Source organism: Melanotaenia boesemani, chromosome 4, assembly GCF_017639745.1.
Source record: "Melanotaenia boesemani isolate fMelBoe1 chromosome 4, fMelBoe1.pri, whole genome shotgun sequence".
Classification (NCBI taxonomy): Eukaryota; Metazoa; Chordata; class Actinopteri; order Atheriniformes; family Melanotaeniidae; genus Melanotaenia; species Melanotaenia boesemani.
Genome location: NC_055685.1, coordinates 30865002 through 30877765, shown reverse-complemented (window position 1 = coordinate 30877765; position 12764 = coordinate 30865002). Strand labels below are relative to the sequence as shown.

The 12764-nt window shown below is 37.0% G+C and overlaps 1 protein-coding gene across 2 annotated transcripts in view; it reads right to left on the bottom strand.

Moving 5' to 3' along the window:
- Positions 1-1389: 1389 nt before the first annotated feature.
- Positions 1390-12764, bottom strand: part of cnnm2b (cyclin and CBS domain divalent metal cation transport mediator 2b) — a 74805-nt gene continuing 63430 nt past the window's right edge. Inside the window, exons 6-8 of one of the 2 annotated variants that reach the window (XM_041984149.1) lie at positions 9449-9511; positions 6148-6326; positions 1390-4658 (exon numbers count right to left, since the gene is read on the bottom strand). In XM_041984149.1, coding sequence (XP_041840083.1) covers positions 4371-4658; positions 6148-6326; positions 9449-9511 — 530 coding nt within the window. In that variant the 3' untranslated portion in view covers positions 1390-4370. The remainder of the gene's footprint in view (positions 4659-6147; positions 6327-9448; positions 9512-12764) is intronic. The other variant, XM_041984150.1, reaches the window with a different exon arrangement.

The window sequence follows — 12764 nt, the reverse complement described above, 5'->3', positions numbered from 1 at the left end:
ATGTAAGCATGGTTTAGCAGTGAAAACTACGCTTGCTGGCCTGGTACTCACTGCTGTGAAGGTGATGAGGAGTGAATAACAGCCCCTCCAGACGATGCTCACTCACCCATCACGTCTCCCACTCAGAATATGAGCCTTTGAGGGATAATGAGTTACCACTCTTTGGTTCTTTCTCTGTTACACTTCTAAACAAAACTGTGAGAGACAAGAGGGGAATATGCTCCAGTCCTTCCATGTGCTCTACAAAATATTATTTGTAGCTGTGATAAAAAAAAAACAAACATTGGAAACTATGTTCAACTGATTGTCTTGTTGTGACTGAAGGCAGCATTTGATTGAGGACTCATTTTCCCGGTAGAACAATTGTTTTTCATCCAGAGGTGGAGTACTAGTTCCAATCACTGACCTGATTATTTCTAGTTTGTTTTTTGTTTTTTCTCTCCTCTTTCTTAAAGGCATACTATTTATTGTATAACATACTGTAGCAAAGTCTTGGCTGAGTCTTTTTTTTTAATAAATAGAATTTCACAATTTTCACTTTCCCTTGAATGAATGAATGAATGAAAAATACTTTATTAATTTCCTGGAAATACTAATGATATAATGATAGGATAAAAAAAATTATTATAACCGTTTTCTTCTTTGTCTTCTTTTTCTCATCAGTTCTTATAATGTTGGCTGTTTGTGGAGAAACTATTTAACTGGCAAATTATTATTTTTTTTTTTAATTGCTGCTGGTCGTGGTGTAGCAGTGAAAAGTGTGTGTCTGTGGTGTTAAGTGCAAGCACACACTGAAACCTTCAGGCTTATTTGTTAATCATTCACTTTTTTATTAAACCACCAGCTGGAGGAGGCAATGGGAATGTTGTGTTCAGGTAGAAGAAGCATGTTGAACAGCACACACAGGCAGCACTGAGATGGACAAAACACCAGGTGAACACACACACCTGCATAGCATTCACACAGTCGGAGAGTGGAGCGTGCATCAAGCAAGAGAAGAGTTTCCTTTTTTTCTGCATCACAGGGAATGTAAGCATCCCAGTCAGACCACTCAGCGATGTTTCTTGTTGTGCGCATCCATTTTTTTTTTTTTTCATGCTTCCTTTATCTCCCCTCAGGCACTAAGATCCACAATATAACTTCATGACACTGGAGTGATTGTCCCCTGCAGAGCAGAGTGGGACTGCTGCATAGGAGCACTTTCAAGTAAACAATAAGCAACAGCAAGAGCAGCTGCAAACAATGCAGACGTGCTCTGTGTCTGGTTATGCAACAGGGACGCCCCTCTTGGCGGGGCAGGCAGAGGGACTGTTTGTCCATGTGTGTAGTTTTCAGATATCCAGTCAAACACACACACACACACACACACACACACACACACACACACACACACACACACACACACACACACACACAATGAATTACATGAGGAAGCAGCTACCACCAGTGGTTACAATCTGCAACTGCGTTTTTAAGACAGATTCAGCTTCAGGACACTTTTTTCGCTGCGACAAACAAACATGTGAATGAACAGACTTAGAAGTGGCATCAACATCATCTTAAAGACTAAAATCTACACCCCTATAGATGCAAAGTAAACAGTTAATCTACTCTATGCTTCTTTAAGAAAACTCTTTTCTGTCTTATGAGGTAAAATAATAAGGGCAAGAAAATTGAAAAAAAAACAAAAAAACAAACACTTTCAAGACGTAGTTCAGCATTTTGGAATATGAGCTTACTTAACTTTTTCTTCAGGTCAGGTGAGAAGATATGTGTCTGATCTGGATACTTATGCCTGTTGGGCAGCTAATTTACCACCCTATTAGGTCATTAGAGGACAAAAAAGTCCATTTCCCAAATAATGACCATAAAAAAATTACAGAGGAATTTATTTTCCAAATTTTTTTCACCCAAATCTTTTAATAAAGTTTAGTCCTAATGAACACTATCAAATATATAAATTTTCAATTTAAATGGGCGTTTAATTACATTATGTAATCATTTTTATGAGGAAAAAAAATTAAAAGTTTAGACTCATCTTAAATGTTTTAAAAATCTGTGACAATATTGGTTTTGATCTTTAAAAAAAATCTCCACCCCTCCAATATGTATTATATGAGAAATAACTTATTTAATGTATATTGTGTTTTCATAAAAAATTGGCATTTAAAGGTTTCATATAATTTGAATAATTACTTATTTGGAATTTTTGATTAGGACTGAAGTTTGTTTAGCAATTTGAGCAAATAAATAAATATTAATCCGTAATATTTAGTAGGTTTTGGCAGAGGACTTTTTTGTCCTCTAATGACCTGAATGGGTAGTAAATTTGTCCCCAGTGTCCTGTTGATCTTTAGGAAAATTTGAAATTGTAACTTCATAGTTACTTAACTAAAACACTTTCCTTACAAAATATCATCCCGTGTGGTTGACACAAGCAGAATGAGCACAAAATGATTGAGGAAAGAACTTTCTGAAAGGACAAAAAAGTCCATAAAAAAGTCCCTCCAAGGGTTAATTTGAAGCTGGTTTCAAAAATGGTTACGATCCAGACGGGTTCAGTGTCTTCTCGTCTAACTTGACAATAAAGCAAGTAAAAGTTGTCTTTCCTAAAAAAATTCCAAACTATTCTTAAAAACGTGTGCTCTTGAAAGTGCGAAAATAAACTCTACAGTGCATCTAAGATAAAAGCAGAACAATATAAATATCTCTCTTTAATAGCAGCCAGCATCTGCGAAGAACATTTTAGATTCTGATCTGAATCAACTCAAGATATTAGTAAGCTCAGGTTATAAACTACTAGAGGTGAAGGGAGCTAAAAGCAAGTACAGTCTACTGTCTTTCATACTAACTGAATACTAACTCCAAAAAGAATTGAGCTGAATGAGATGAAAACCTCCCACAGACAAACAGGAAAAAAACAAACATTCATGAACATTAATGGTGGAGAAACATATGTATTCATCATTCATGGAGACATTTAATGTCGAGGTTGTTCTTTGTGGCGTTGATGGTGCTCAACATGTTAGATGAGGTCATTAATACTGTGCAATTATCAAGTCTGATTATGCTTAAAATTAACCAAAAAAAAAAAAAAAAAAAAGACACCTTACATGCATAGATACCTTGTTGGCACTTTTTCCCCACAACCCAACCCCACCCCCTTCCAGAACTACACTGTAGTGACAAGTAAAGGCATCATTAGTCCCACATGAACTCTACGAGACATCGCTGAGGTCAAAGGATGCAAAAACATGACAGAGACAAAGACAAACTTTTAACAAAGAGACTTAAAGAAAATTAACAATCTTGCTTGTGGATGGCTGCAGTTTAGCATTTTTCAAAAACAAATGTACATAAAATACATACATACAAATAAATCTGTCAATTTATAATACAGTTAATTATCTTATTCATAATCATTTCTTAAATAAATCGTGATTCATTGCACTTTGTTAAAATAATTAATTATATGATTTCTTTTAAAGGCAATAGTGTGATTTTTTTTAAAGGTGAAAAAGATAGTGTACCATAAGCCTGATTTAGGATAATAGTAAAAATAATAAGATCTGTAATATACATACTATATATGTAAAACACCCTCACCTCCTCATATACATGAATGGATGTTCATCCCCATATATGTAGCATATTCTTCTTGTTATGACACTCATACATGCTTGAATGCCAGTTAATTTCATGTCTCCACGCATACATATATACATACAATATTATAAAATAAATAAATAGAGGAAAACATTCTGGGTTCACGGTTGAACGGTTTCTTTCAAAGCGGTTTTTGGTTCAGTCTCCAAACCGTGTTTGGGTTTGAGTCTGACGGATCCACAGTCGGCTGAAGCTCCCTGAAAGATGTGCAGGAAGAAATGGGGAGTTGCATCTGTTTTCTGTGTGGGGAAAGTAAAACTGGGAAAGATGGGAGGAGCGGGGGCGGGGACCAAAGTCTTTGGCCTGAGGAGGAAGAAGAGCGGATGGTGTTGTGTGTGTGTATGTGTGTGTGTGTGTCTGCACTCTGGCAACCTCTAGTCCGAGTCACCGCGATGAAGAGTCCGATTGTCTCAAACAGGAAGCTTAGTCACAGGTTGTGTCCGGGTCGACCCTTCGTAAGAGGGCGTAATACAGCAGGGATTCTGACAGCTTTTAGGTGGGGGTGTTCTGGGCGACACAGCGCCCGTTTTCCCCACTGCCCCCCAGTGAAAGGGTCTTACTGACTGACTGACTGGGGGCTACAGGATGGAGCATGCTCACTCCTCCTGCCTCCCCAATTTCCCTCATCTCCATCTATGTCACTGCTCCATGTGTGTCCGTGAGACAGGGTGGAGGGTCTGGGTCTCCACCGGGCTCAGCGGGGTTTAAATGGGTCCCTCATTGTGGCCGCTGTGGTTGCTCCTCATCAGGCCAACACAGTTCTGCTGCTGGTTGAGCAGGTGGGCCGTCTCGTTGGCTATGGCGATAGCCACGGAGGGGGTGGTGCTGGTGGTGCTGGTGATGCTCGCCGTGGTGAGGACAGCTGGGTTGTCCACGCCGTCGTGGAGCTCTGTCAGCGTCAGCTCGATCTTGGTGAACTCGCTGTCCGTTGACTGGGGGGTCTTATCCATCCGCGATGCCATCACAGCGTTCTGGTACTGTTGGCGCGTTACCTAAACAATAGAAGATCTCATTTGATCACAGCCAAAAAGGTTGGTTGTTTCTTAAACCAAGTCTGTAAACTATCTGCCAACCGCTGAGCATCATCACAGTAACTTAAGTAGTGTTACACATTCAGGAAAATTAAACTAAAAAACTTTCTAAAACTGACTGGGGACTTACAGCACTTTAATATGTCCAGAGGTTCAAACAAATGAAAGTGAACAAATCAATCCTAATGATAAAAAACAAATCAACCAAAGTCGCAGCAGCATAACAACACCTAGAAAAAGAAAACACTGGTGAGCTCTGCAAAAAGAACAAAGGTCTGGGTCTCCAAAGGAAGAAACAGTGGATACTTTCCATGGCAAAGAAAAGTTCCTTCATAAAATCCAGTTAAGCGAAAAACACTTTCCTAGTGGAGAGCCGCCCAGGAGTTTAAATGATAAAGAAGAGAATTTGACCATAGCTACATCTGTTACCTGATCTCTGCCCGATCCAGCTGCATCTAATTGATTGCAAATAACTTCAATAAAAGCCCAGCAAAGTATCACTGAGGAGGAAAGTCCTTCTCTGGTGATACTTGTAATTGTAGATGTCAGGTAGCTGCACAGGTTTCTTCTCCAACAGTTCAAGTTTTGGGCAACAAAAACCAAAACAATGCAGGATACTTTCCTGTAGTACCCTGGTTTCTAAGCATAAACTTATCCATAAATGTTTAGTTAGTTAAATTAAGCATTTCTAATTTTACTTACTTTATTTTTCTTTATTTTCAAACCAATGTTTTAATAACTAGTATGTGTTTATTTAATCACTAATATATTAGATATTTAAAATGTTCCATCCGTCCATCCATCCATCCATCCATCCATCCATTGCAGGGCTAAAACTTAATTTTATTTTAATTTTAATATTAATTTAATTTAATTTAATTTAATTTTTAAGCCCACATAATACCATTTCTGGTTTCAGAATTTAACCAGTTTTACAATTTAGTCAGCAAATTTGTTAAGGAAAATGTTGAGAATGATGAGAATGATATTCTTTATATACCATTTTATTATTTCTACTGTATTTGCATTGTGCATTTAGGTTAGTATGGAAAGACAAACAAGAACACTTCACAGAACTGCAGTTGCTGTAAAGTCTGTTAAACCTGTACAAGTTTACTTTTTATGTAAAAGATGGATTTAAGCAGCATAAATTCTTTAATTGAAATTTCTTTTTTTCTTTTTTTTATGAAACGATCACAAATAACATACATTTGGGAAAATGAAAAGAGGCAATAAGCCATTAGTCATTGCTCAGTTATAATAAACTACTTTCAATTAAAATCTGTTTTATTATAAATTTGTTGTCATTTCAGTCTGTATTTATGTGTAGATTTAATCCATCTCTTTATGTTTTTTCTCTAAAAACAGACATCTTTCCTGTTCGGAAACAGGGTTGTGTTATCCGAGACGTGTTCAGCCTCACCAGTTCAGCTCTCTGGCGTGTTCTCACCTTTATGTACTGCAGGTCCGATCGCGCTCTGACAGAATAATCGGGTACGTAGATGTGAAGGAAGGAGTTGAGCTGGTTGTTGCTGCTGCCCAGAGTTGGAGTAATGGCGTCTATGCGATCAGTCCTGTTCAGAGAGTCTGAGTGGTTCAGTCCAAACGGCCGTGGAGGAGACTTGTTCTCTGTAAGAAGGTAAAAGAACCGGATGATGTGAGTAAAAGGCAGACGTCCGAGACAGTTCTAGAGCATTTACAATGCTGCCATGAGGATGATGGCACTGCAGAGACCCTCGCGTGGGTCTCGTGCACTTCTGCTTTTTCTTGTTAACTGAAAACTTAGACATGCATCTTAATACTGTGCAGGCCCAAAGATGCTAAAACTTAGATAATTAAATACAGGAAAAGAAATAACTGGATTTTTGATTTTTAAATAAGTGACTCACTTATACATTAATTTACGTGTTGCTACATTACATTCATACATTTATTTAAATCTGTAGTTTTGTGTCCGTGTGGTAATAGGCCAGGTATGTCTGACTCGGGTCTAGAACTGGATTGATCGCCTTGGAGAACCAGGCAGAGGTAATTCTGACCAAACCTACATGAGACAAACCAACTATGCCAGACTTTTAACTTTTATATCCCTATTTGTATAATAAGTATAATAACAAGTACAGGTACAAATCAAATCTGTAATTACGGATTAATTCTTTAAGTTAGAAAACACACACAGTTGTCCCACATTTTACACACTTACTTAAGAACCAATCAAAATCATCTCTAATCTCTAACCAATCATAGAGAGAGCTGACCAAACCCAGTCATCATAGTGCCTTAAAGCTAATTCGGTTTATGGAAAAATAAAACATTTAAGAACCCTTAGCAGAATTAGCTACTAGTAGAGACACGCTTTCCATCTCCAGAAAGAAAACTTTGAGTATCAATAAACGGATTAATCTTTAAGAAGGCAATGACAGTCGTGATGTCCCTGGTCAGGCGGTTGTTGCGGTTTTTTCCACACAAAGTAAAGTTTTGTTGTGGACATAAAGCATCTTGGCCCTCCTCTCTCTGTGACTGGTTACGGATGAGATAAGTCTGACTGGTTTTTGGGTAGGTGCCTGGAACAGAATTTAAGTTTTGTACTTGTAAAACTGCGTTGTGTTTTCTGACATTTAATATTTACTTGAATTTTCTGACCTGCTGAATTGAACAATTAATCTATACTTGTGGATTTGATTTGTATCTATAATTCCAATCCAAGCCAATCCATTTGTAAAGCTTTTTAAAAACAACAGTCAACCAAGGTGCTGTACACTGCAAAGGTAAAAGACAGCAAATAAACACAACAAGGTAAAAACTCATTATAACACCATAGTTTAAAAAAAATAATTGAATTGAAATAGAATATTTGAAACTATACTTGTTATTACACTTTCAAACATGGAGATACACGTTACAAAACTTATGTTCCTATCTTTGCTCCATACACTGGGTGTCTAGAGGTTGTGTTATGTGGTAACAGGGATAAACTTGGCAGATTTATTTACTCTGCATAACAAAAAGACACCGTTGGCTCAGTTTAGGTTAATTACAGTAAATGAAAGAGTGACCTCAGGGATATTAACACCAAACACTTTCTGTTTTCATGTTGGTCAGCTGCCTTCTAAAGTAGATAAGCCAGTGATCTCCCACTTGAAGCCTTCGCTGGAGGCCTACGGTTACTGGAAGTTTGGCACAGCTCATTTGTTTTTTATGGATTTGGTTAGAATTACATAGCTCATACAGATCCTGTTCTAGACCAAAGTCAGAAACCCCCATTTTATTACTGTACAAACCCAGAAATAGAGCAATAAATAAACATTTCTTTACATGTTCTTCTGAGTTTTTACAGATGGAATTAAAACGTAGAGTTTACAAAAACTCTATGCACTTTGGGTGTGAGAATTTACATCTCTAATTTAATCATGGATTAATAAAATAAAGTGTCAATCATTAAAAAGCACTGGCATTTTTACCGTGACATTTACAATATTAGCAGCAATTCATGGATTTTGTGTGGAATTATGTCATCTCAGACTGTAAAACGATGTTTAAAATCAAAGTTATAATTTCTTTGTTTAAAATATTTTCCAGATCTGGGCGATAACTTCCTCTTTATGACTAACAGAGCTGCTCAGCAGCTTCAGCAGCTGTTGACGTCGTCTGTGTTGGTGACACTTTTCCAGGTCAAATGTTAGATATTAGCAAGAAAGCTTGCTGCAATGTGTGGAAATCCAATTTTTAAACAAATCTTGTAGCAAGCAGAGTCTTATATGGCAGGTAATGAGTCGGGGGTCTCCAGTGATGCTGCTTCCTTCTATGTGTTACCAGATGGAAGAGTTTTTGTTTCTGTAATTTTTAATTAAAGCCAGATTATGTTTTCCACTTCTTAACGAAGCCTAGTGGAAATCACACACAACAAAGTGGAAACGGCTTGGCCAACACTAATGCTACTACGTGGACTGGAATGTATATAATCCCATGTTGGAATATGTGTGTTTGTGTGTGTGTGTGTGTGTGTGTGTGTGTAGGCAGCCAGAGTGCAGAGGGCCAAAGACACAGCATGTGAACTCTTGAGGATTAGTACTCAACTTTCTAGGGGCTGAAGGGGCCAGGTCAACACAAAAAATGGTGGGTTGGTGTGTTAGGAATACATATTTATGTACACACTGATACACACTCAACTGCATGCACAGCACAGCAACAAACTGGATGAAAAAATAAGTATAAACCATAATGTGGGTCACTGCTAAAGTCAGAAAGAGAGTTTTTTTTTGCTCATTTGCACAAACAAGCGTATGTGTTTTTGTTTGAGTGTGTGTGCTGTGTGTCCATGTGAACATATGTATATGTCTGTCTTTGTATGTGCGCTCAGCAGTGTCCAGCAGGGGGCTGTAGCTGCAGGTCTTGTTTATGTAGTCAGAGGGTTAAAGGTTAGGGGCGAGGGGGGCGGAGCCTGGTCCCACACTGGGGCCTCCAGTTTGCAACAGCATTCAGGCACTTGACTAATGGCTCAGGGGGTGAGGGCGTTAAAGTCTCAGTCTGAATCTGCTTTCCTCTTTCTTTCTTTGTTTTCACATGCACAGGTTTCCACTGCATGCTGCATTCAGGGACAAACACACTTCAGTCAAAATGTCACAGAATGAAAAAAGCTGCTCATGCACACCAGACGGACCAAAATGTGTGAGTTTAGACAGACGATGTGGGTTAAACTGCGACATCAAAACAGTGAGATGGGATGATATAAACAGAAAAAGCCACCGTACCTGGAGATCCTGCTAATGATTCTGCTCTACTGACTGCAAATGTACGAGACAGGGACAGGGGCACTTTGGACAGAGGGGAAGGATACAACAGAAGAGAAGCAAAGAAAGAAGAAGAGTCTGTCAAAGTACAGAAAACATTTTCACATAAATGCAAATAATCAACTTGGATTAAATCTGGAAGTTTCAATCAGGAGCAACGTGTCAGTCAGCTTCAATGATTAGAGCTTTAGGGTCATCATCAAGGCATCAACATCATCAAATGTTTGATTTCTGAGCTCAGACAGCAGAGAGCCTCACACGCAACTTCCAGTGTTTCACCAGTAGGTGTCTCTCAGATCCCACCACCCCGAGAAGCAGAGAGACGCTGATGATAGTACTGTAGTTTATGAATGAACTGAGAGGATGGAGAGAATCACTAGGTGACGCTTTCTCATTTTTGTTCATGACGTTGTGATGACTCTGATACCGGGTGATGGTGGGAGTTTTGCTTCTTACATAAAGGTTTTTTTTTTTTTTTAAATATATAACATTTTACAATTTCAAAACATAAGTGTTTCCTTGTTGAGTTTTCTTTATTTTATGATTAACATGATTATGTTATGATTTCATTTTTCTTTTATTTCTGTTAACTGGGTAGTCCCTGGCTGTTCAAGGCAGTAAATTATGAGGAAAGGGGGAAAAAAGCAAATATGGTGCAGGGAAAATTCATGTCAAGCCAAAGTATAAATTAACAGAAACATTTTTAACCCCTTTTTATTTCAGTAAAATTGTCCTAAAACATTTTCAACAGCAAACCCAAAGTAAACAAAGACTGAGTCTAGAATAAAATTCAGTAAGTACTAGATACTAGCGCTAGTAATCGTTTAAACAGACTGGTGACCATTATTATTTCACTGGTGACCATTGTTTTATTTCATTTTCAACAAACTGACTAAATTAAAAGCCAATTACACAAAATCACTTCAACAGAAATTAAATGAACTGAAATAATGAAAAGGAGCTGAAAGATGTAAAAACTGATGATATCTGCAACTTTATCACATCTACATTATTTTTCATAATCAAAAATCAATCATCACTGCTGAGGTTCCTGACAGTAGAAAATTAATAAAGTGTAACCATCCAATCCACCAAGAAACTCAGAGTAAAAATCAATAGAATATTACAGGGGATTTTGGCACAATCTTGGGGGTCACCACCTGCACGTTTAGCTGTGTCGCTCATTCAACAGAAGCATGATCCTTACAAGTTCTACCTCATTGTAAATGTGACTAATCAGGCTTTCCAACAATGCATAATACAACACCAATTGCTATTATTACAGGGGAGAAGCAAACAGACATAATTCTTTAATTCTATTCTTATATACACATATATATATATATATATATATATATATATATATACTGGAACAACAAGGTATCTAAAAAAAGTTGGATTTTGTGGCTTTCTACATAAAATCAATCTTCCATCTATAATTTAATTTCTGAATCATTTAACAGCTGCAGGACTGAAAGAACCATCCCTAAGTGTGTTCACCAGCAATTCTTTGATTCATTGTCATGAATCCTCAAAGAGAGGATTTGCTAGGTAAGCTAGGTTAGCTAGGTTAGCTTGGTAAGCTAGGTTAGCTAGGTTAGCTAGGTAAGCTAGGTAAGCTACGTTAGCTACGTAATTATTTCTTAATGAACAGTTATTACAAACTGGACTAATGTAGATTTGTTTTGAACCACAGGGAATTGACTTGAATTTGTTTATGTCTGTAAAGCTCCTTGAGATGAATCTGTTGTGACCATTTATGATGCCAAAATAAGTTATCAACTTTTTAACTTGGTAATTTATCAGTGATTTAAGTACTTCTGATCAAAGCTGAGAATTTAACAATCACATTGTTTTACTCTGAAGAGTCTCTACTTCGCAATGAGGAAAAAACACAGATAGCTTTTCACATTTATTTATGAAACTAGACCCAAATTAAACATATTAATGACAGACTCAGCTACGATATCTGCTTCCACTTCTTAAAAGTAAGGATCCAACTGTCTGGTAAACTTAAGCATATGAAAAAGACGTTGAATCAAATAAATCCGGATTAACATCTGTTAAGAATTTAGGAGTGTTAGGAATGGCAGAACGTGAAACTGAACTCAGAAAGATCAAATGCAGACCAAGTATTGATGAAGAGTTTATTAAAATGGCTAATAATAGCAGCTTTGTCAATTAAATATTTAATTTGAACCGGATTATGACAGTTTCAGAGGTTATCACAATTCTCTGTGCAATTAGTGACTCATATAATACTTATATTTGGGTTTTTCAGTCATTAAAGTAAGTACATTAGTCCTAGTATACTCTACAAGTCTCACTTGGGCATGTAATTTCTTTCCTTTACAAATAACTTCTGAAAAACTGTCTGTGAGCCAGGGATTTTCCCTTTTAATAGGAACATGATTATTCCAAATAGACAAGAAAATATTCCCATGAAATCAGATTAGATCTGCTAAAGTCATCAGTTTAACAGGGTATTTATTTCTGAGTAGTTCCTAGTGATCAAAGCTGTCACTGAAAATGAAACAGCTCAGTGTATTTGTGGTTGAACTGTTCCAATCAGATGAAATAAAGTTTGAGTTGTGCAAGGTTTGACAAAAATTCCTTTAAAACAATCTGAGCTCTCAGGTCATGTCAACCAGTATGGTCACTGTACTCTGAAATTGATTTTAAAGCATCCTTTAGTAGATAATGAGTGTCTATAACACTCAACCACAGTAATAAAAGAGTTCATTGATACACCTACTTTGGATAACATGGTAACTTTACTTTCTTTACTGACCCAGTCTGCATGATTTTATAGCCATCAACAGAAATTAAATCATCGTTTATAAAGTTTCTGATAGAATCATTCTGTCAGCATTTGTCTTTTTGCCAAGACTGCAATTATATTCATTTTAGAAACAAGACAAAAAGCATTTTGGTGTTTTCAAACCAGGGACTGCTTTAGTCTCGGACTGCACACTGTGAGTTCACTCTGAAAATGAGCTTTGCAAAACAAATAACAAAAAAAGGGGCTAAATAATTATTTTAATGAGAAACTGTCTGCTCTAAAAATAAAGAGTAAAGAAACATTCAGCACCACCATCAGTACTTGATAAAAATATGAATATTTATCATGTAGCCTCCTGTGTAACCTTTTCTCATTTATATTATGTAAAATATTTCTGATGGTAAACGGCTTACACTGACTTACAAAACTGAATTTTAAAAGTGTTTTTTTTTTTTTTTTTTATAATATTTTCCTCCAGATTTTTAGAAACACTGA